The 22,463-nt window shown below is 37.4% G+C and overlaps 1 protein-coding gene across 6 annotated transcripts in view; it reads left to right on the forward strand.

Annotated features, from left to right (window-relative positions):
- ANKRD46 (ankyrin repeat domain 46) overlaps window positions 1-22,463 on the forward strand; it is an 87,188-nt gene that overhangs the window by 5,957 nt on the left and 58,768 nt on the right. For 2 of the 6 annotated variants that reach the window (XM_064442312.1, XM_064442309.1), the window contains exons 2-4: window positions 7,413-7,755; window positions 9,060-9,218; window positions 13,813-15,882. In XM_064442312.1, coding sequence (XP_064298382.1) covers window positions 7,445-7,755; window positions 9,060-9,218; window positions 13,813-14,029 — 687 coding nt within the window. In that variant the 5' untranslated portion in view covers window positions 7,413-7,444 and the 3' untranslated portion in view covers window positions 14,030-15,882. Of the gene's footprint in view, window positions 1-2,137; window positions 2,254-2,869; window positions 2,996-7,412; window positions 7,756-9,059; window positions 9,219-13,812; window positions 15,883-22,463 lie in introns of those variants that run through there. The other 4 variants (XM_064442313.1, XM_064442314.1, XM_064442311.1 and 1 more) reach the window with 3 other exon arrangements.

Raw genomic sequence — 22,463 nt, forward strand, 5'->3', positions numbered from 1 at the left:
AAGTGGTCAGGCACTGGAAGAGGCTGCCCAGAGAGGTGGTGGAGTCACCATCCCTGGAGGTGTTCAAAAAATGTGTAGAGGTGGCACTTCAGGGCATGGTTTAGGAGGCCTGGTGGTGTTGGGTTGTTGGTTGGACTTGATGATCCTAGAGGTCTTTTCCAACCTTAATGATTCTATGATATGATTAATTATTTAAAGTCATGCTGGACTGATAGAAATTTAGAATATTTGAAAGTAGTAAACTATTAACGTGAACAGTTAACTATTCAGCTTTGATAAACTGGTTTAATGATTTATTGTGTGAACATGAAAATTCTGAGCAGAAATATCTGTATCCAGCAGTCATAGTACAAGTCACCTATCTGACTGCGTTAGTTATCTTATCGTGGTATTATTTGTTGATATAAAATAATAAACTCTAATGAACACAGTAGCATAAGAGCAATAATTTATCTTAAAGGTAAAGTCAAATATGCAGTTATATATAAATGACTTACAAATTTAGGAGAAGTCTGCTTTTCAAAGTGACCTGCTTCTCTTCACTAGCCATTAAACTGGATTTGATGTTGTGTACATTCCTAAGACCATGCCATCAAGGCTATGTATGACTAAGAGCATATAAGCTATGATACACATTATAAGAAATAAAGTAAGAAAATATGGACTGTATAATTGTAAGTGCTTTAGTCATACAGTTTTGGTTCTAAGTTTGCTTTATTGCTGGAATAAAGCTGACTAAGCTCTTACTTCTGATGATTGCTGCTGGATGCAGGAAGTTTTTCACATGTTAGTAAAGTTGTCATCTCAGACTCCTTGTTTGTCTAGGTAAGGAGTGGCCTTTCGGTGTGTGTGGGATGTTTTGGGTTTAGTTTTTGGGGTTTTTTTAAGAAAGAGGCATAAATGCCTGCTTTTTTGAAGGAAATACCTTTGTCTTCAGAACTCAAGCCACATACCGAAGTCCTCGTTTCACTAACACAGGATCAGAGCTTAAACAAGATTGCTGTTTATACCACAAGGGAATAGTAGTTTGGATTTCAGAGTTCTTTTTAATCAAATTTTATAAAATATTATTTTCAGGCCTTCCATCATTTCCTTCTCAGGAACATAGAAAACACCACAAAGTGTAGAAAAAGTGGGCTGTGTGAGTCCAGGGTTACCCACCACACCATTTCCACAGGAATTTGTCAGTCCACGCGGTGGCACTGTTGATCTGGACACGAGTGCTGTGCCTGCTTCGGTGGATTACAGCCAGCCGGTTTACCAGCCATCCCTTCTTGCTCAGTTACTTTTGTCTGCTTTTCCAGAAGACTGCTTCAAGCCCGCAGCAAATTTAAATACAAACACTTCATTAGGAGTGGAACAAATTCCCGCTAGTCTGTTAAAAACAAATAAACAACAAAACAATATGCGATGACCCTTAATATTTTCTTGACCAGCATACATCAGCACCCTGCAGGTTCCCAGTAAAAACAAAGAAGGAATTTGAATAAAGGTGTGAAAAGGTTGGTAATTATGACTGATGTGATTCAATAACTTTCTATAAAAGCAGAGGTATTCAAACTGTCCACAAGGATCGGGGAAGTACTGCAGTTATTTACTGATTTACCTGAGCCAGTTGTGAAGAATTAAAGTTAGAAATGATTTGAAGAAATCTGTAAATTGCCCTTCTTCCTAAATGTTTTTTTTTTTTGCAGAAGATGAAAGATGAGCAAAGTTCAAAAATACTTAAATGTATATTTGATAGGGGTAAAGGGGACTGAAACGTGTAATGCGACTGAGTTACCTGTTAATTGTAGTAAGGATATAATGTTTGTGAATCTGTTTGTTAATAAAGCTGTTTTAAAAGAATGATGTCTTTCCTGATGTTCCCTTATTTCGTGTACTTTAATACACAATGCATGTGCTATATTATCTGGGGAGGTATTTTGCAACCCTGGATTGGCATTTGAGATCTTGTTTATTTTTTATCTTGTAATGTTGACATACTTTACAATGCCATTCACTGCTGATCCATAAAAGAGCTGCAATAATTATTCTGATTTTTTCATAAAGTACTTTGTAGCTTGTACGTGCAAAGCACTAGGTATGGGCAGTGCACTGAAGTGTCTACTTACAGGATGGTCCTCACACCAAGAGAATATATCTGTATGTCTCATGTCTGCAGAAGGGAATGGAAATGACTGAACACAAATGGCATGAATAATGTTGTAGGACCACTTACCCATGTGTCTGGCTAAAGACATGAAAGAAGAGGTAGGTCTTATGAACCTGCTGTTCCTTCCTGTACCTTGAATCCAGGAACTGTTGAAAAAATAACTATAGTTAAGAAGGGAAGATGCTGCAAAATACAGCTGTGTGTAAAACAGACATCATGCTGTACTGAATCTGAGATGCTGCTTTTAGCAGCAGATCCATGTTAGTGGAGCAATAAAACTGTTCCCGTTGGACTGGATAGATAAAGGTTTTTTACAGAAGATACAGAGCTCTCAGTGGAACTTGATGTAGATGAAAGGGTTCTTTCCTAAAAAGAAATGACAACTGATCATGATTTTTTACTAAATATAACACTTAACTCAGTTAAATGACTTCTTAGTAACTTACGCAGAAGTGTAAGTGTGCGTGAAAACTTACCAAGGAATTTCTTCCTCAGGCTACCTAGAAACAAAAGAGAATAATATTGTTCGATTTGCATTTCAACATCTGATCAGTGTTTAGAGGATACACAAGCAAGGTAAAAATTTTATCTTGTGTATCCAAAGAGAGCTTATGTTCACATAGTGTTTTTCAGGGGATGATCCCATTTGACCAGGAAACTTTGCCTTCAGAGGTCATGGGCTTACAGTTTAAGCAAAGAACTGGTGTGTTTTTCATTCATTTAAAGAGTGAACAGGAAAAGCTCTGCAAGCCACTGCCACTAAAGTACTTCCAAGTGTATTACAGAAGGAGGAAGCTGTTTTCCACAAGGGAGTTGGCAAATGTAGATTTTACAAGAAGTGTCTGTTGTGTGTTTTGCTGGTGCAGGGTGGGGGCTGTTATTTTTTCTTGGTTTTGTTTTAGTTTCCATTTTTGGTGGTGGCACTTTCTGTAGTAGTAGTCTTACTGATGCTGGTTCTAGATGCCAAAGTGTGTATTAATATTGAGAAGCCTCAAGTACTGAGCAATCTGATATTGTTCCATTGACCTGATGTGTTGTTCTAAAATAGGGACGATTAGTTCAGTTTTCCTGAATGTTTTTGGAAATACTGTAGTTTTGCAGAACTGCTGTACCCTGTGTAGCAGTGACTGGGTGATTGATTACAACTTCTCGGCTTCATTAATATCTTTGTAGCGGGGAGACCGGTCCACTAGTGATTCTTTCTCACAATCTAGCCATTCTCTACTTTTTCTGGAGCTGTTTGGTAGCTCTTGAACTTACTGAGAAATCAGAGACAGCAGCGTACATTTACTGTAAAATAAAACTGTCCATGGTTAGTGCAAATTTAGGACTAGTTTAAGAAGCAACAGAACTTGCATCTAGCTGTATGGTTTGAATTATTCAAGCTCACTCCTGGCTTCTGCAGGTGTGAACATGTTATACAACAGATCAGCGTGTGACACTGAGTTACCATTGTGTGCAGTACAGTGAGAGACAACTGACTTCTAATAAAATAAAATTATTCTCACAGAATCACTTAATATAAGCATTTCTTTTGAAAACAGAACAGTTGAGTTAGATTTTTCTTACGCAGTAGCCCATGTGTCACTGAAGAATTGGCTTACAGCATAATTTCTAAAACTATTAATAAAAGTACACTGTGCTCAGGCTATATCTGTGTTGTATAAATTTAGGGAAGATGTATTCTTACGTTATGCCTTTCTAATGGGAATCCTTGCTTGGGAGGATGGCTTTGAATTTACTTTTTTTCACAAAACTAATTTTCTATCAAAGTACTAAGTTAATAACAGCAAAACTTCTTTTTTAAACAAAAGTATAAACGATACATTTTCAGTTGATAGTGATGCATTTTTAGAAGCAGTCATTTGCAGAACCAAATTAGATTTATTTAACTCCAGTAGCAGTAATATACAGGGATACTCAGAACGCTCATTTTGAAATACTTTTAAGTCTTGTTACTAATGCAAGTCTGTCTGTTCTAATTTGTGCCTGTGACATTAATGCTTAATGGTAGGTGTACTAGCTTTTAGGTAGGTTCAGAGCTGTTACCTGATTCACCTTTCAGAGGCAATTCAAAGAAAATGGCTCATGCTATGGAATTTTGTTTCTAAATCCACTGCATTAGATATTCATTACGGCAATAGGCTTTCTGATACGTACTGTGGACAGAAATGTAACCAGTTTGTTTATTCAAAAATATTTAATGAAGTCAACTAATTTTTTTTCTGAGTTTTGTTAGACAGGAAATTTTGCAAAATTGGGTTAAATTTGAGGAAAGAACATACCATTTGGGGTATGGCATTTTAAAGGTGGTGTATAGTTCAGCTTTGTATGCAGCTTGTATCTGGCATAGGTTAGGTAGCCATATGTGAAATAGAATTATATTTGTAGAAAAAAATCTTTTTAATCACAAAGATAAATCAAACCAGATGGTCCAGACTTCTTTTTTTGTGAAAATGCATTTGCTTAGTCTACAATCTTCAAGCATTGGGAAGAAGGCTTTGTTGGGGTTTTTTTTCTTTCTTAATGTGAAATACTAAGGTTTCGCTTCAGCCTTCTACACGTCAGTGATCAATTCTAAAAGATTCTAGTGATAATAAATTCTGAATCTGAATTACTTCCAGTTGCACTTTCTGATAACTGCTAATCTTTGTGCTTCCTTTCCTGAGAAGATAAGGCGGTGATGGGGTTTTTTTCTGGTATTATTAGCTAATATTTCATCAGAGTTGTGGGGAATTCTGTAAGGATTTACCAGACATACACGTCTGGTATGCAAATATAAACATTAGCTTATATTTAACAGAGCATGCCATACTGTTTCTCAAATGGTATGTGTCTTTTCCAGCATAATATTCTGTTGCTGATTTATGTTAGGCCTTGTTTTATTAAACAGGTTTAAACACTCAAATATTATTTTACAAGCAAACCATGATCTTTTTATCAAGTACAAGTAGGGGTTTGTGCTGTTGATATACAGTTACTATGGCCGATAATTGGAGGTTTTTAAATGATTTACGATCTTGCTTTAGGGAGGATTTAACACAGAATGTAAAGGTCACAATCGCATCATACAGAAACATGGCCCAATATTTTTCTCAGCGAAGACTGGACTAGCAGAGTTGAAGAAGAATTCTTGTATCATTTGTGATTTGAGTGGGAAATGGCAAGAAAACAGAAGTTGTTGTCAGCTGGGAATCCTAGCTTTGCAACATCCAGGGGTTTTGTAATGTATTAATTGGAAATACAAGCACATACATTGTCCTTTCTTTTCGAGTTGGGTTATAAGAAAGCTGTTAGTGCCCAAAATGACACTAGCCTTGCATTAAATGTTTTACGGTACATCAGTGAACTGGCCTTTGCTATTGGAGATGATTGTGGAAGAGGCTGCTTGAGCCAGTGGTATACCATCACGTGCTTAAAAACATACTTGCAGCCTAGGGGAGCGTACTGTGCTTAAAATCATTCCTTATACAGATACCAGGATGTAGAAGTTACTCCTATCTCTTTCTCTTCTGTGCCCACGAAAGAAAAAAAAGTTGTGCATTCCTGCACTGGGAAACTAGACAGTGTTGATACTTTGAGCAGAATTCCAGATAGGAAATAGTACCTAGTGAAGTTTAAATATGATTTATTAACCTCAACAGCCCCAAATGCTGCACCTGTTGATCAGGCCAGCATGTAAACATTTTGAAATTACTTCTGTAGGTACTTTGATCTTGAATGTGATCTAAAACATGAGGGAAGAGCTATCAAATATAGACATTATAAACTCTCAGAAAAAGAAGAGGGTTTAAATCAAATTCTTTGGCTACTGGCCATGTTTCCGTTCTCCCAGCTGAATGAGTGCGCTGGTGTGGAAGGATACCTTATATAGATGAGAAAATTTATATCTCCATATAGCAGTCTTAATAAGAGGTGTAGATAGTTAATCAGAACACTGCTACATCATGAACCCAAAATACAAACCCTGGGTCTGTGAAAGATACTGTTTCAAGGGAAGTTTCAGTTCAGTTTCCATTCAAAGCTTATCTAGTAAAATCTCTTTTCTTTCCTGACACTTGAACTGTGTCATGTCTGTATTGAGATTTCTTCTAAGGATTTGTACTGGTTTATATGTTTCTTCTTTTTTGCCTCCTCTCTGAGGCAGTGCAGAGCTTTGCTGTCCGGTCTTCTAGATGTTTTCATTTCTTCTTACCATTGCCTCATGCACATTTACAACCCTCTTGCGTAGTCATTCTCTTTTTTTCCTTATTGTTTTCAAGTCACCTTTTCTGTGACCCGTAAGCACATAGTGTTATCATACCCTCATTATCTGATTCATCCTTAAAATATTCTTCTGCAAAACTTAAATAACAGTTCATGAAATATTCTATATCAAGAAGTCCCTAGTGAAACAACATTTATCTTCCTCTTTTAAGTCCTTATACAGGAATGACTTAATCCTTTATTTGATATTAAGCCAGAGAAACTACATATGTGCTTCTCCATGTTGGGGTTATACTTGAACCCACAATAGCTTCATACTTGATTTTACCATTGTCTTCCTTGTACCCACTTCCAGTTCTCAGTTTCAGATGGGTATTTCACGTAATACACTCAGTTTTCCATGGTTCCTATTCCTTATTTGTGTTTGTTCAGCAGCCCATTTATCTGTGACACTATATGAATAATGCTCTGCAGAGTATTGAAAAATATGTTTCTTGCAGAATGAAGGAATTAGTATTTATAGTAATCAAGGATTTTCAGCAACTGACTGTACTTTGTCCAACAAAGTTCAAATTCAGATGGTGGAAATCACCCTGCAGTAGCTTTGCTTATAGCTAGTAAGATTCGCAGTTAGTGTGACTGTATCTGTTAAGTGAATTGTTTATAGTTTCCCGATTTATGCAAGATGGTTCTTCTTCTTTCAGTTATGATCTACAGTGTTTTGCCCTTTAATGTCAGTACTACTACATGTACTCTTACTAGGTGAAAGCTAGTCGCCTGCCTTGCATTTGTGGCATTGATCTTATCACTTTTCTGTAATAACAAAGCTTTGCTGCTGTTACCAGAGGCATGAGTAACACCAAAAGGAGGACTTTCCATACTACCAGAAGGGAATGCAGTGCACGAAGGTAATACGTAGTACAGGAAGATTTCAGAGTTGGTTTATTAGCTAGTTTGCATTCTTGTTTGGCAACCTGAGCAGTCTACCAAATATCTGCATTGTGTTTATTTGCCTGGTTTCACCATCATTTCTTCCCACTTCTACTTGCAGGTTAGTCACCTAATCCGGAGAGAATCAGAACAATGTCCTACGTTTTTGTAAACGACTCTTCCCAGACAAATGTGCCACTGCTGCAGGCTTGCATTGATGGAGATTTTAACTATTCCAAACGACTGTTAGAGAGTGGTTTCGACCCAAATATTCGTGACAGCCGAGGCCGAACTGGCCTTCACCTTGCTGCAGCAAGAGGAAATGTAGACATCTGTCAACTCTTGCATAAATTTGGTGCTGACTTACTAGCCACCGATTACCAAGGTAATACAGCCCTTCACCTGTGTGGGCATGTGGATACCATCCAGTTCCTAGTTTCTAATGGACTTAAAATTGATATTTGGTAAGTAATCTTTTTTTTTTTTTACAGCACATATTTCATAATATATTAGTCTTACGTCACCAGAGCCTTGTATGTAAATCTGCTGCTGCTGAAATGCTGTATTTGGTGCAATTCAACTTTTTAAAGATATCACTTAACAAAAACACAAGAAGTCAGGAAAGCAGTAAGAGGCCAGTTCCTGCTAGTCTGTGCAACAAGCAAAGCAAATAAAAGTAGCAGCTGCTGGTGTGGGCTGCTGTATCTAATTCTTCGTCACTGATGACATTGCTATCCTGCTTTGGCCAGACAGCCAGGTGTGGGTGGTTGGCACCAAAGAAAAAATCACATTGACTACTTTAAAAGAATTTTCTCCACCACAGTTCTATTGTTTTAATTGTTGTACTGTATAAGACAAAGAAAATACAGTATATATGTGTGTGTCAGTTCATTCCCATACTCCTTTGGTAACAATGCTCCCTTTCACTGTTTTCCCCCTCCCTCAAAGTCTGTGACTCAGTCCTTCTTTTAAATATTGTATATTCTTTCCTTCTGGCTTCCAGCAGCTGTCAGATGCCAGTGCTCAGATGTAAGCTCTCAAGCTGCAAAATAACTAGCTGTTTCATTGCAGTAACTGAATTATTTTGTTTGTGAAACTTTCTGCATATTCACAACACACGCAAAAACTAGTAGTTAATTTCAAAACCTTTGAGTTTTTTAATCTATCCCTTTTTCACCTGTCCCTCATTAATGTTTTCAACTCAGCAAAACTAGTTATTGGCAGAACAGATTCTTTATGGGCTGTGGGTTGAGGATTTTTCTTCCTCATTTCGAACAACTCTGGTGAAAATCCCTAGTCTGAAGGCAGCTCTGGTCCTGTTCAGTATTATTTTAATAGTAGCAGAGGGACCATCTGTATTTTACTTCATTTTTGCCTGATGTCCTAATAGGCACATGGAAAAGGAACTATGAGGAACCAGATTGCACAATTCCTTCTTGAAATTAAGCTTAATCTTGAACACTACTGTAAATCTACTGTTTCTTTTTTGTTGTAACACCTAGAATTCCAATTAGATTAGAGTACTAGGAATTTTGATTTTGTTCAGAGGAAAAAGTGTTGTGCAATTTCAAACCTAAATATACTGATTTTATTCTATAGCCAATTATGCTATAACTTGTATAGATAAGAAGTGCTTACTGTTTGATATGACAGAAAATAGTTCTGAGGATTTACTAAAACGTAATGTGTTATGCTGAGTTGCCTTGTTACAAAATTACTGTATTAAAAGTTTCTTTTCTTCTCATGTCATTTTGTGGGGTTATTTTAGCAATCACCAAGGTGCAACACCACTTGTTCTTGCAAAACGAAGGGGTGTGAATAAAGATGTGATTAGACTGCTGGAATCTTTGGAGGAGCAAGAGGTGAAAGGATTTAACAGAGGAGCTCACTCAAAGCTGGAAACAATGCAAACTGCTGAAAGCGAAAGGTATTTGCAAAAAAAAAAAAAGTTCCTAGGAGAAATAATGTTTACAAATGTCAGATTTTTGTGACTGACTTGATTGTTTTTTCTGCAAAACAGACACTGTCACGTTTGGCCTGGTATTATCAGACCAAATAAAAATCAAATTTTACATTTTGGAAAAATTACTTTAAACAGATAAAGTGTAAGAAAAAAAGAAATTTTTTTATTGAGAGTTTCATTTCATGGTGGAAATTTTAAAAAATATTTACTAGTTTTCCATTACAGGCTCCCAAAAATAAATATTCCGCCACTAATCAGAAAGCCAAAGGGAAAATGGGGTGAAATGCAAAATGCCGGTTTCACAGGCTAACCTAACATCCTTTCGATAAGTTGGATTGTCTATGCAAAGAAGGGATAGCAGACTTTTCATCTATCTGAACTTGAATAAAGGATTTGATACAGTGCCATATATGAAATTTCTATTGGTAGTAGTCCAAGAAAAGATGGAGAATAAAATAAGAATTTTGTGGTGGCTAAAGAGATAGTTAAAGGAGGACAGAAGGTTTCAGGAAAATTGCTGGCAACTTCAGGGAAGGTATCAGCTTAGAGGAAAGTTACTAGTGAATTTCTAAAGGTCTGGTTCTAGGACTGTACTTATTTATAATTTTCATAAATCATACTGATGTAGAAAATAGTATCGTGTCAGTAATACTAGGAAGTGAGATACAGGCAACGCAGAGGAAAATTGGGATGGCATAGACAAAAATCTGGGATGACAAGGGAGAGGAAATTAGTAGGAATAAATTGTAATTCAGTAGCACAAAATGAAACTTCATTTACCTAAAGCTGTATGCCGTAAAATGGAAATTCCTCAGTGGAAAACAAGTGTATAGGAGAAAAGGCTTGATGTATTAGTCAGTTCCAGGAGTTGAAGCTACCCTGAAAAAGGCAATGAAGTCCTACAATGTGCAAAATGAGATATTTCCACTACATAAAGAAAACTTGTCAGTGCCATTGTAAAAAGCAATGGTAACTTCTGCTGTGTAGTACATTTCGTAATGCTGTTTAGCCTCTTTCAGAAAAGTTTAATTTTTTCTTTAAGAAGCATGGAAAAGCATTACTTCAGTGCTCAAGGGAATGGAGCGTCTCCTTGTGAAAGGAGGCAGCTAGAGCTCGTTTTAGCCTGGCAGAGAGAAGACTGACAGGTGTGTGGTTGCTGACAAGAAATACTGGTTTTGAACAACGTAAAATAACTCTTTAAGACAAAAGATGATCATAGCACAAGAGCCAAAGGATACAGATAAACCACAAATACTTTTTTGATTGAAAATTGGGAGTGGTTTTTTACAGTGAGCTTCCAAGACAGCCTTCTTGTAGGATTTAAATGAGGCAAGAAGCCTTGCAAGTTTCAGAGGAGGCTAGTTCTCTTGCAGAAATCATTGAATTGCCAGTACACATGACAGAATGTGGACTGAGATTAATAATGCAAGAGATCTTTCCAGCACTGTTTTGTTTTGTTTTTAATTTCTATTGGAAACAGGATACCAGTGTTGTTTGGAATACTTGCTCTTATACTGCAGTTATTCAAATTTGTAATTTTTTATATTGTCTAATAATGGTCATGAACTGTGACTGCTGGAACACAATATCACAAAAGACAGGGAGTTTTGTCATGTAGTTGTTATTCAGTTTGTGTTAAAATGTACACAGCCTGTACTCTAAATGAAAATTAAACTGTGTCGATGGAGTTGTTATCTGAGTGAGTAAACAGAAAAGGTGAAACCAACAAAATTACAGAAATCATGCCAAATACTCCCAGTGAGCAGATGGGAAGTCAGTTGACCCACTCATCAGAGAGACTGTTTTAAACCCTGAAATAGAAAATTTAATATTGTTCTCAAAATTACATGGGTATAAATGACAAGAATTTGTGCATATTACCTTTCTGACTTAACCAAATTTTATTGAAAGTTGCTTGTCACAAAGAAATGTGTTCATGCTGTTTTTGTTTAAACATATGGACCAACAGCTCAGCCCCATCTGAATTACGATTTTTGATCTGATAGTGTCCCTTTAATGAACGTAGCTTCCTTTCTGTTATTTGACCTTCATAAATGTTATATTGTTTGCTTTGGCAAGGAAGTCAGCGACTCTCCTTGGGGAGAGGCACAGAGACATAAACAGTGCACTACCCAGCTTGTTTGTGAACGGGTTTAAAATGTCTGAAATATATTATTTTTAAAATAATAAATAACAGATGCCTACAGCAGCAAAAGCAAGTGAGCTTGTGTGCTGTTTGCTTTGTAAATAAATAATGTCTTTGTAACAGTCGGCTTTTCAGACCTCCACAGTTTCACTCCTCCCTCTTAGTATTATTTTCACATATTAGAGACACTTAGATGAATGTCTTCTGTCCTCTCCCCCCCCGGACTCTCTTACATTATGTATGAACCTACAGAGGATTAATGGTTGCTCTTTCTAAAAACAGTCTCTGACTTAAGTTTTCTGCTCCTTATTACATACAGTTGCTGCTGCTCTGTAAGCAGAGGCCAAAGCTAGGTTCCTGAGTTGAATTTATTTTCTCTTGCTTTGCACTCCTCCCAGTGAGGAGCGGCACTGTGCTGTCAGGAGGCAGAGCTCGCTCTGTTGGTCTTCCAGCACAGACAATCTGTCCATCTACACAGCCCAGCATGACCTGTGACTGCACCCACAGGTGCATCCAAATGTGAACTTCCACGTTGTGTTGGAAACAGAAGAGAGCGTCTGCCTGGCCTATGTGGCACAAACTCTTCTGTAGAATGCATTGCTGCATTACCATTTCTTAAGCAGCTGTAATTCGTAATACCAAAAAAAATCTTGAATAACATTGATTTTTAATTGGGTTGTAATATAAAATAGCAAAAGTGTTTTCTATGTACCCTTTTCTATTTAATGAGCAAGCATGTGATCTTTTCACTTAAATTGCATTGCACCTTTATTTAACCTCTCTGTAGTTATGTATTAACTAGTCAGTACTTAATGGGTGAGTAGTTCTGTTCTACACCAATGGCTGTCTTGTAAAAAACCTTTGTTTTGCTTGGGAAATCATAATAAGCAGAGAAGATGACTAAATACTGCAGCTATGGGCAAGCAAAAATAGCTGTACAACAAGGTATATATTTAAAAAACAAAAAAGACAAGCTATTTAATAGGCAATTTCTGAAATCTTGTGCACATGATGCTGCAATACTTCAGCAAGCTATGGGAGTTTAGGCTAATCATTCTTCAGTGGCTGTACTTCCTAAGAAAAAATACCATATGAATAGTGTGAAGTTTTTCCGTGATATAATCTTAGAGGAGAGATTCATAAATGAGACCTTTTCCTGAGAACAATCATTTGTCAATTTATTATTGTCACCAAGAACAATAGCATTTCTACAATTAGTTTTGACTTGGAAATTACTTTATCCTGAAATGTTTTCTTTTATTATTGCTATAACAGATATCTAGGAATACGGTAACTGAAAGCAATTAGAAGGGAGGAAAAAAATTGGTTTTTCTCTGCTTACCTTCTGCTATTGACATCATCGTGTACGTAGTTGGTTTCACAATTTCCTTTCAGTGCTTGTCAGAGCCTGATCCTGTAAACACCTGTGTATGTAATTTCACTCAAGTGAGAAGCAGTAGGACTGTGCAGATGGCTAAAATTTTACATAAGTGAAATCAAGTGATGAGAAAGTTTTCCTATTCTTTGCAAGGTTTTTCATACAGCAGCAGAGAAAGTTTACTGTTATAAATCCATTGTGAAACCAGCAAAACTGGGGGAATGATACAAGAAAGCATGCAGTATTTGAAACAACTTATGTTTTTTCTAAAGGTGATTCATTGTCAAGATGACTGCCTCATTCCAATTTTATATTTGTTTCTCATTTAAAAGTGAGAGTTCCAGTCCCTAATTTATAGTCTGACAATTTAAGGGGGCCTGATGGATTGGTAGCGGAATGTTAAAACATCAAAGCAGTTGCTGAACGCCATATGGCAGAAAACACAGCAATGCCAACTTGTCTTGAAGATCAGGAAGTTTCTGAACTTGTTATCCAAATTTATTGTTTTCTGTGATATTTTTATGCTCGAGAAGAGGCCCCTGTAACAAAGACATGCAGGAGAGTGGTAAAGATTACTACGGAGTTCAGAATCTAAATTACACTGGCTGAAGTTTCCATTTTATTAATCAGAGTTTATCTTTAAATCATTATTTGTTTTATTAATGAGAGCTGTGCCCCTTGAGGTTTTAGCTTATGCTTCATTAGATTTTACTAAGCCATATTTAGTAGGAATTATGAGGACTCACTTTTGAAGGCTTCTAGGTGGCAAGCCTGCAAACTCAGTGTGGTTGTAGAGATACAAGTATCATTCTCTTTGCAGAGGTTAATAAAACATCCTTTCAGCTAAATTAAGTTTAGAGTTAGGAGTCTTTTCCTGATCTGCTTTGTCTTGATTTAGCTGAGGCAACACTATAAATCTGCAGTTGGGTTTAGTTTTTAATTTAGAATGTTTCGGTTGCTCTTAGTAGGATTACTGTCGTACTTAAAGGTGCATTCTTTTGCTCTGATGTATTTTTAACTTTAATCCTCCGTAGTGCAATGGAAAGCCATTCCCTCCTTAATCCAAACCTACAGCAAGGTGAAGGAGTTTTTTCCAGTTTCCGCACAACATGGCAAGAGTTTGTGGAAGACCTGGGCTTCTGGAGGGTGCTGCTCCTCATCATTGTCATTGCTCTTCTGTCACTTGGAATAGCATACTATGTTAGTGGGGTGCTTCCTTTTGTAGAAAACCAGCCTGAACTGGTGCACTGAAGCAAATGCAAAGAAGTGCGCCGTGCTTTTCCCTGTTCTAATCTTATTTTGAGCTTCTTGGAATGATTCTGTTGGTGCAGGCAGTGGCAGCTGTATATACTGTTTGCCTTTTGTACTTATTAACCCCTTTGAAAGAGGGATTAATTCATTTCAAGTAAAACACTAAATTCTAAAGCATTCCTAAGCTACCTCTGACTTATCTTGACTTGCAAGCAAGATGTGAAGATAATCCTCTGTGTTCATAAAATATTATGATTAGAAAAGGCCTTTTGTAATGAATATTAAATTCCTGGGCATGAAAAATATATCCTGGTACAGAATCAAATTTGTATTATTTTCCCTATGAAGAGAGATAAATCTATTGTTCAAATTTTTTTCATGTGTACTTCAGCTGAGAAAAAAATATTCTTTTAGAAGTCCTCCTCAAAAAAATCTGAATAATATAATAACACATTCTGATATACAGACAGTAATAAGCTGCAACTTCATAGTTCTTTTAATGGCTCCCCATAGTTTAGTATCTGCTCGTTTATAAAAAGAATGAGAAACAGTTCAAGTTTTACTATGTCTTTAATGTATAGATCACGCCTTTATTTATTAGGTTAGCGTCGTGTTTCTTCAATGCTGTTAATACCTGCCTGAAGTAAATTTTGTAGAACAAAGCTGTTTGTCGTTCTTTGGAAGTAAAGCTGCTTCGGCCTTAGGCTGAAAATTTTACCTTTTTGTTGAAAAGTTACTAAGCAAACCTTTCTTTGTAAGGGTGGTTAAAAAGTGGTTTAGGTGTTCTGCTCTGTATATAATAATTCTGTAAGGTCGTTGTCTTTGTGAAATATGTCATGAAGGATAACTTTTTCTTCCTCCCACAAGGACCAGACTGAACCATATAATTGTATTGCTTTCATGTTTGTGGAGAGGACTTGATTGAATAGAATTCCTTACTAGAATTGCTTTCCATTTCAGTTGTTTCCAGACAGCACTTATAGGTTTATGGATGATTTCCTGAGTATGCTGAATAGAAGTATTTTAAATGTTATTATTTAGGAACATTGTATGAAATGAAGTCTTAACCCATCCTGTACTTAGCTGTGAAATCCTTTGTTTGTAAATAACCTAGGGATATGAATCAGCTAGATACTTTCTTATGAAGGCTAGAAAGGTACTACATACTAAGTTGGAGGTTTTCAAAGAAAGCAGGTTCTCTCCTCCCATGCTGATTAGACATCTAACTCTCCTGTTGCCATCGCCTTGAAAATCCCAAACAAAATGAATTCTGCAAACCTAATGAATCAGTTTTTTTTTTACTTAGCTGTTCTTAAATTGTTGCTAAATAACATCAAATATTTATAAAATTATAAATTACAGTAAGTATTGATAAAAGTAACCTACATCTCTCTGTGTTGTTACCATGTATGTTTTTCATTCTTGTGTATGGGTTTGAGTGAAGAGGGTTGTCTTTGTTTTGATGTGTGACACGGGCTTCACTGGGATGAGCCCCATTATAAATTGCATCTGAATAATTCTCGATCTTATTTCTTAAGTTAAAGGTTAATGAAACAATACTTTTCTATCAGCCACAAGGCCGCAGGAAGGAAAGCATCTTAAAAAAACTAAACCAAAACAAAAAGCAGAGCATACTCCTGAATATTTCCATTATTGTACATCTGTTCATGAACAGGGAAATATAAACTCATAGTATACCTAAATTACATTCACTTCTCTAAATAAGTACATTTCTGTTAATAATACTCTGTATCTTGAATAATCATGTTGTCTTTCAGTATGTACTATCTGCATAATTTGTAACTGTATTCTCAGTATGGCTGAATGCCACAAATAAATATATGTAGTAAATACGTTTTGGTTTATTATTACTTAGTGCAGCGGTAATGATGCTACCCCATTTTACTGAGTTTATTTGTTTGTTGTGCATTGTTAATGAGCATTTCAGAAGTGGGGAGGTTCCTTCCCTGAGAAACGGCAACCACGCTGTTGGTGTAAATGGGGTTTTAGAGCACGGTTTCTTTAGATTTGCCTGTTTTAGTTTCTGTATTATTACTGAATCACAGCTCTTGTCTATCTCTCTGTCTCTCTCTCTTACCTAAGGTTTCAGGTATTGAACACGTGATCTAGAGGCCTCTCAAGATTTAAGATTACCTATGAGGTGGTACAAAATATAACCAAGAAAACCAAGCTTTGACCCTTAAGTAGCCTTGCTGTACTTTGCCTGTGCTCTATGCATAAGTAGTTTCAGAGCTGCACATTGAGAAGGTTTGAAAAATCGGGGTGTGGGTGGGTGTGTTCCAAATTAATGTATGTCACTTTTTAAACCCAGAGAAATCCAAAGCACTGTTTGAACCTCAGCAGTGGAATGACTACTACTCTTTGAAATAAGGATGTGATAAATGTCTGACTAAAAGAGGAGTTTGTTCAGTATGTACCTCTGTTACTGAAAAAGGACAGCTGTGCCTTTCAATATATCTATAAACGTTAATGACTTCCTTTTCAAAGGTTGATTCTAAAGAATGAATTTACCTCCGGTACGCTAGATTTCAAGGAACACTATCTGTCTTCCTTACAGGAACAGAAAGAGGACTTTAGCCTACTTCCTCTTGAAGCTGTTGTCATAGGGGGTTTCACTGTTTCAGCATAATGACATAGATCAGTTTAGATTGTCTGTAGGTCAATATGATTTCTTTTATTTATTATCACAGTGGTGTATAGATACCTTGATCCAGGGACTCCATTTTGCTAAGCGCTCTTCAAATCCAAGACAGATTGTTGTCTCATGCTGTTCTCAGACTAATGAGCTAAAATGGAATAAAGAACTGAGACAGAAAACAATCATGGAGGGATGAAGTGATTTTTTCTAGTGTCATAAAACAACTTGGGGGACAAGACAGTGCAAGGTAAACTGCAATATAAAATGGATGCACATAGGCTATTCTGCAGTGGGCTGTCCCTGTGCTAACATTTATTCCATGGCAAGATGACACCTATCTTACCTATCTTAGTAACTTGTTCAGGTACCAAAGCTTTCTATCTTGAAGGGCTTCTTCACTCATGTTGGTAGTTTGCTTTGTAGAAGAGAATGAATGATCTGTTGTGTGACTGTCATGGGTAGCTGTTGTTTCTGGTTGTCACAGTACAGCAGGTATTTCATTACTGGATGTGATCTGGCACTATGAGGTGTATCATGAAAATCCCCTATGAGAGAAGGAACATGGTTTCACTTTAAACTATTGAAACAGAAGATCTGGGCAGTTTCTGGGTCTGCAGCTGATCTGGAGTTTGATTTTAGCATGAATTAGCTAGTCTCTCTGGCTGTTTTTACTATCTTACTTACAAAGGAAGTAAAAGTAATCAACTTGCCAGTGTATTATAGATGGGCTAGTAGCTCTTTTTCTAATCAAAATATGTTTGGTCATAGTATGTTAGAGAAATGCAAATTAAGTAATTTATTCAGAAATTCAATGGCATCATTTTAAAGTAGTGGTAGAAGGTACATATTGCAAGTGAACACTCCTGCAAAGTCAAAAAAAAAAAAAGGGGTAATACTGTCTGTTGTCATATTCAGATTTTTCAAAAGTCTAGCGTATATTTAAACGTTATCTGAAGTTGACTTGTAACAAAACTGATTTCTTCCTCAGCTGGCACACAAGTTAACTTGTTTCTGAAGCCAGTTGTTTCTGAAGTTGTTCCTGTTTCTGAAGTCAGCTCTTTGTTAAATTCATATTTGAATTGGTGATTAAAATAAGTCTTAGATGGTGTGAGAATTAGGTCAGAATGCTTTTCCTTCACTCAGTTTCTTTTCTTACATTTCGAAATTAATCCTTGTAGATTGGTTGCTTGGGATACACTTTATAAAATTTCCTAAGTGATCCAAAATGTTACAGAAATTGTTGTTGCCATTTGTTACTACTCGTCCCTGGTGTTCGGGCTTTCTAGAAGAATTCAAACGTCATTGCAGTTTCACAACCTGCAGTTCCCTGTAAACTCTGTAAGTGCTGAAATACTGTTGTATCATGAATCTTGAATCTCTACTAATATTATTGAATTAATTTCTGGTGACAGTAGAGATAATTCTGTACCTGCACTTGCAGGGTAATACAATGCATCTGTTACCTTAAACATCTGAATTTTGTGTTGCTTGGCATCTTTTGTACTGCTCTTACAAATGCTTCAAAGGGAGAACACTTAAAATATACAGTATTAGGAAACAAATGCAACTAATTGGTAGTTCTTTGGTGTTTGTCACCGGGAAGCAAAGTGTTCCCAGGGTCATGCAGCCAGAGAAATCTGAGATGAAAACTAGAAGTCTCCGACCGACAGTGATCTGGTGGTGTAGTCTGTGCTCTTATGCAAAGCAGAACTAACGCTCAGATGTTTCAGCTGAAGCAGTCTGTGTGCAGAACCCTGAAAAATGTGTCTCTGCTGTAGGCATTTATAGTTTGTAAATCATTGTTGTAACTAAGCATTAAGCAACCAATATTTCCTAATGACTATGAGGAGACAAAACTATTGTTCTTCATTACTGCCAAGGGAATGGGAAATCTGCTGGAAATTGCGGTAACTAAAAAGCAACAAATCAGAATCTCTTCTGAAGTCAAAGTGTGAACAAGTCACAACCATGGCTTCAAGTGACACATTCTTTCCATTTGTGATTTTAAACTACCTTCTGGATAAGGAAAAATGAGGAGACATTTGGAACAGAATTTGTTGTGTGGTATGTATGGTTTGCAGAAAAATAGGAGGGAAACGAATGCAGTGAGCCAAGACAGCAGCAAGGGAGGCAGAGCAGTGTGATACCTTCATGAATCGCTGCTTTAAGGCCAATCTGAATGCTTTGTAAGAAGTGCAACGAGTGACCAGTAATAGCTTCCTAGCAGAAGGATTTCACTGGCTTGTGATTACACCATCTCACAGGAGTGGCTATGCAGCGCTGCAACCTGAGCTGGCCCTTCTTGACTTTCAACGTCTAGCGCGCTGCTATTTCAGACAACTGCATGCTTGAATGTGTGCCTACATTAACAGCTGCTCATGTGGAAGCTAAACTAGTTCCTCTTATACAAGAATCCTTCTGCACATAGGTTAGCAAAAGAAGTTTTACCAAATGTGAACAGAAGCTCTTTGTAAAACATTAAATATTTCTGGTGTATTAAATTATGTTTATCTAAATATCAGAAGGCAGGAATCCAGATGAAGGATCAAGTACATGCAGTAAGAGCTCATTTTCCTTTGCCAAAGAAAAAAAGAACAGATAACATTTTCTTAATGCAAAGCAAGAAGCAAATCATAGTATATTTGTTTTGAACTGTAGAATATGAATTCCTTATTGAGCCAAATTCCTTAGTATAAAGAATTTTTCAAATAACATAATCTCTGGCAGGTAAGTTTTCTAGTGGAAAGGCTGACATAGGCTTGCAGTGGTGTGAAGGTAGTAAAGTTTAAAGGTTGTGTTGGCTTAATGAAGTATGCACATTGATATAAACTAGTTAATAAAGATAGTGGATTTCTGCTAGGGTGTAAGAACTGAAATGCCATATGCTCATCCTAATGTCTCATTGCAGGCTCAGCATCTGGCTTGGTTTGTTTTGGTACAGATATTTTCAGACAAAAAATGAAGTATGTAGACATCCACAGGTTTAAGCTGGCAAGCACAGTTGCTGTAGTAGACATAAAGAATAATGGAGCACCCCACTGAAAGTCATGGCAGTTTGTATGTGGACTGCTCAATCCTGCCAGACGTGTTCCTTAACAGAACTGGTCGTTTTCCCATTTATGGTATTGGTTTGAATCCTTGTGTCAGTGGATGAACACCAGTGATTAACATGGGGCTTGAACTGAAGGCTGTTTTCAAAAATTGTAATGATAATAGAAGTCAAAGCTTTATTCTTTATTTCAAAGTCCAAGGAACTATTCTTTAATCTAATGTTTACTAGAACTTCAGCCTGCAGATGTGCAGATAATGAGCATGTGTGTGTCTTTACTCTGCGCACTCCTGTGCCAAAAGGAGGTTTAGGAATAGCAAGCAGAGCCTCTAGTGAGATCAGTTGGAAATAAGTCTGGTTTAGGGAATTCTGGTTTATGTCATTTGTCACCAGATTGGTATTTAATATACCACCAGCTCTGATTTTATTCAGTGCACTGACTTACTGACATATTTTCATGGTCTCAGTGATTCAGTTTGGGAAGTGTAGATCACATTACCTACCTCGCAAAGGTGTGCTTCACCCACCGAGCACCATTATTTCGATAGTAAGTGAATTCTTGAGTTTCAAAATGTTAGTCAATTCTCTTTGTTTTTTAGGGTTACACTGTATGCTTTGCAAAGTGAGCAACTCATTTGCTAGTGTGGTACGGTTTGTTTTGTCCATTTTTTATGTGAAATGCAACAACGGCTGGGGGAACTGTTGGCTTTGGCTTAACCTGGTCCTCCAGAAAGCCTCTGCAGATAGAGCAAACATTTTGAGGATTAAAATGTGGTCTGGCAATAAAGCTGGAGAAGTGTCTATTCCCTGCATTTTCAGGCTTTCCAGGATGCTGGGAGTTTCATATTGGGCATTTGGAGTCACTCTGCCAGAAGGACAATAGCTTTGTAGAAACTTTTGGCCTTTATGTATGTTCTGAAATTCCAAGGTGTAGAGTTTTGAAAGCTCTTGTCTTCCTCCAGGCAGAAAGCTATGCACCAGTAGAGCAATTAGGAATACTTCATACATATTTTTAAGCCAAGAAATCAATCTAACTGCAAGTCAGTTTTAAAATCTTAACTAACACAAAGGTACAAGCCAACAGACCTCACCTCCTGCTGGCACCCAGGAACCTGCTACTTTATTCCCAGTGTGCCTTCCTGCCCCAGCCCTGGCATTAGCGCTAGCACATGTCTGATCCTAAGGACCTGAATCGGGAAGCTGTTCCAGTTAGCCCTACCAGAAATTTAATCTCACTCCAACTGCGCTCTTCCTAACTCTGCCCCTCCCCGTTGTTTCATCTCCTGCCCTCCACTCCATGTCTCTATCATGTTTCACCTAGGCTTGAGATTTACCTCATTTCTTATGCACCAGAATTCTGTTTATAAAACTTATTTCTTCCCCGTAACTTCTTTCCATTTTGTCATCTTCATTGCTTACAGCACACTATCCCTCATCTTATTTGAATCATTGTTTTTTCCAGGTGTCTTTATTTGCCTAGCCTAGTCTATGCTGAAAGCTCTTTGTGAGACGGAAGATACCATATTTTGAAGAGATGATTATCAGTCGCCTCCAGCTCACCAGTTCACTGATATCACTAGCAGTCATCTTTTTAATTGACACTTTCCTGTAATAAAGATGCAAGAAGCTAACCGTATTGTATAAGACTTGTTTTCAGTTTTGCTTTCTTTCCCTAATACTGTAGTTGGTTCTTTTGGTACTTTCATTACCTTAAACTAAGTCATGTATTGATTGCTTCAGCTTTCAATAGAAAACGTCCAAAATCTGAGCTGATAAGCTGAGCTTAGTTTACATCAGTGGATGTGAGGAGTCTGTGCACCACTTGTGAGACTCTCTATATAGTGGGACTGGATGGAAACCAGTCAGTCTCTAGACCATGGAACAGGGTAGTGAGGCCTCTGGACTCTTGTAGTCTATAGCAGCAGCACAGCTCACAAGAACAGCATAGAAGGATGCCCCAAGTTTACCACCCTTCTTTTGGCTGTGGCTCTGTAATAGGCTTATGTTGGGCATATAGAAGATGCTGAAATAGCCTCTAGAGTGGACATACACCACTGCAGATACTCCCCTCCTGTTGCAAGACTTTTGACGTAGGACTGAGTGAGTCTGTTGAGGCCAAAACAGATGTTAAGAGATAAGACCACTGTGGTTACTAGTTCCTGCCAGGCATCGGTGAGCTGGTAGAACCAGCCATACATCTACCATGGTTAATGAATGTACCTTGGCTTTTTCAGCTGTGCCCTGTCACTTCACAGATGAGACAAGGATGCACACCTGGTGCAGCGGCAGGGAGGAGAGGAAGTGGAGTCAGTACTGTGTAGTCTTTTATCTCTGCATGGCCAGTTAGCAAGCAGTTTGGAGGCCACAAACCATATATGAGAGCTGCTGGTACAAAAGACAGAACATACTTTCTTCATTAAAAAATATTATATGTGAGTAACTTCCCTGGTTTGGGGAGGGGGAGCGGGTTGTAGGCAGGCATGCATTAGGATCTGAGGTTCAGTGTGACTTTTTGGCACGAGGGAAGAATGCTAAAAGTAATGGATCAAAAAGAGTAAGAAGAAAGATTCAGAGAGAGATTAGCAATTTCTTTAGAAACTGCAAATGTTTTGAGGAAAACTGGGCAGATGCAGACATGCTCCAGGCAAAAAGAACAGTTCTGTGAAAATCTTTTCATTTTCATTCTTCCAGTTACAGCTATCTAAGCATCACTTCACCAGAGCTCT

Source organism: Phalacrocorax carbo, chromosome 2 (genome assembly GCF_963921805.1).
Source record: "Phalacrocorax carbo chromosome 2, bPhaCar2.1, whole genome shotgun sequence".
NCBI classification, from domain to species: Eukaryota; Metazoa; Chordata; class Aves; order Suliformes; family Phalacrocoracidae; genus Phalacrocorax; species Phalacrocorax carbo.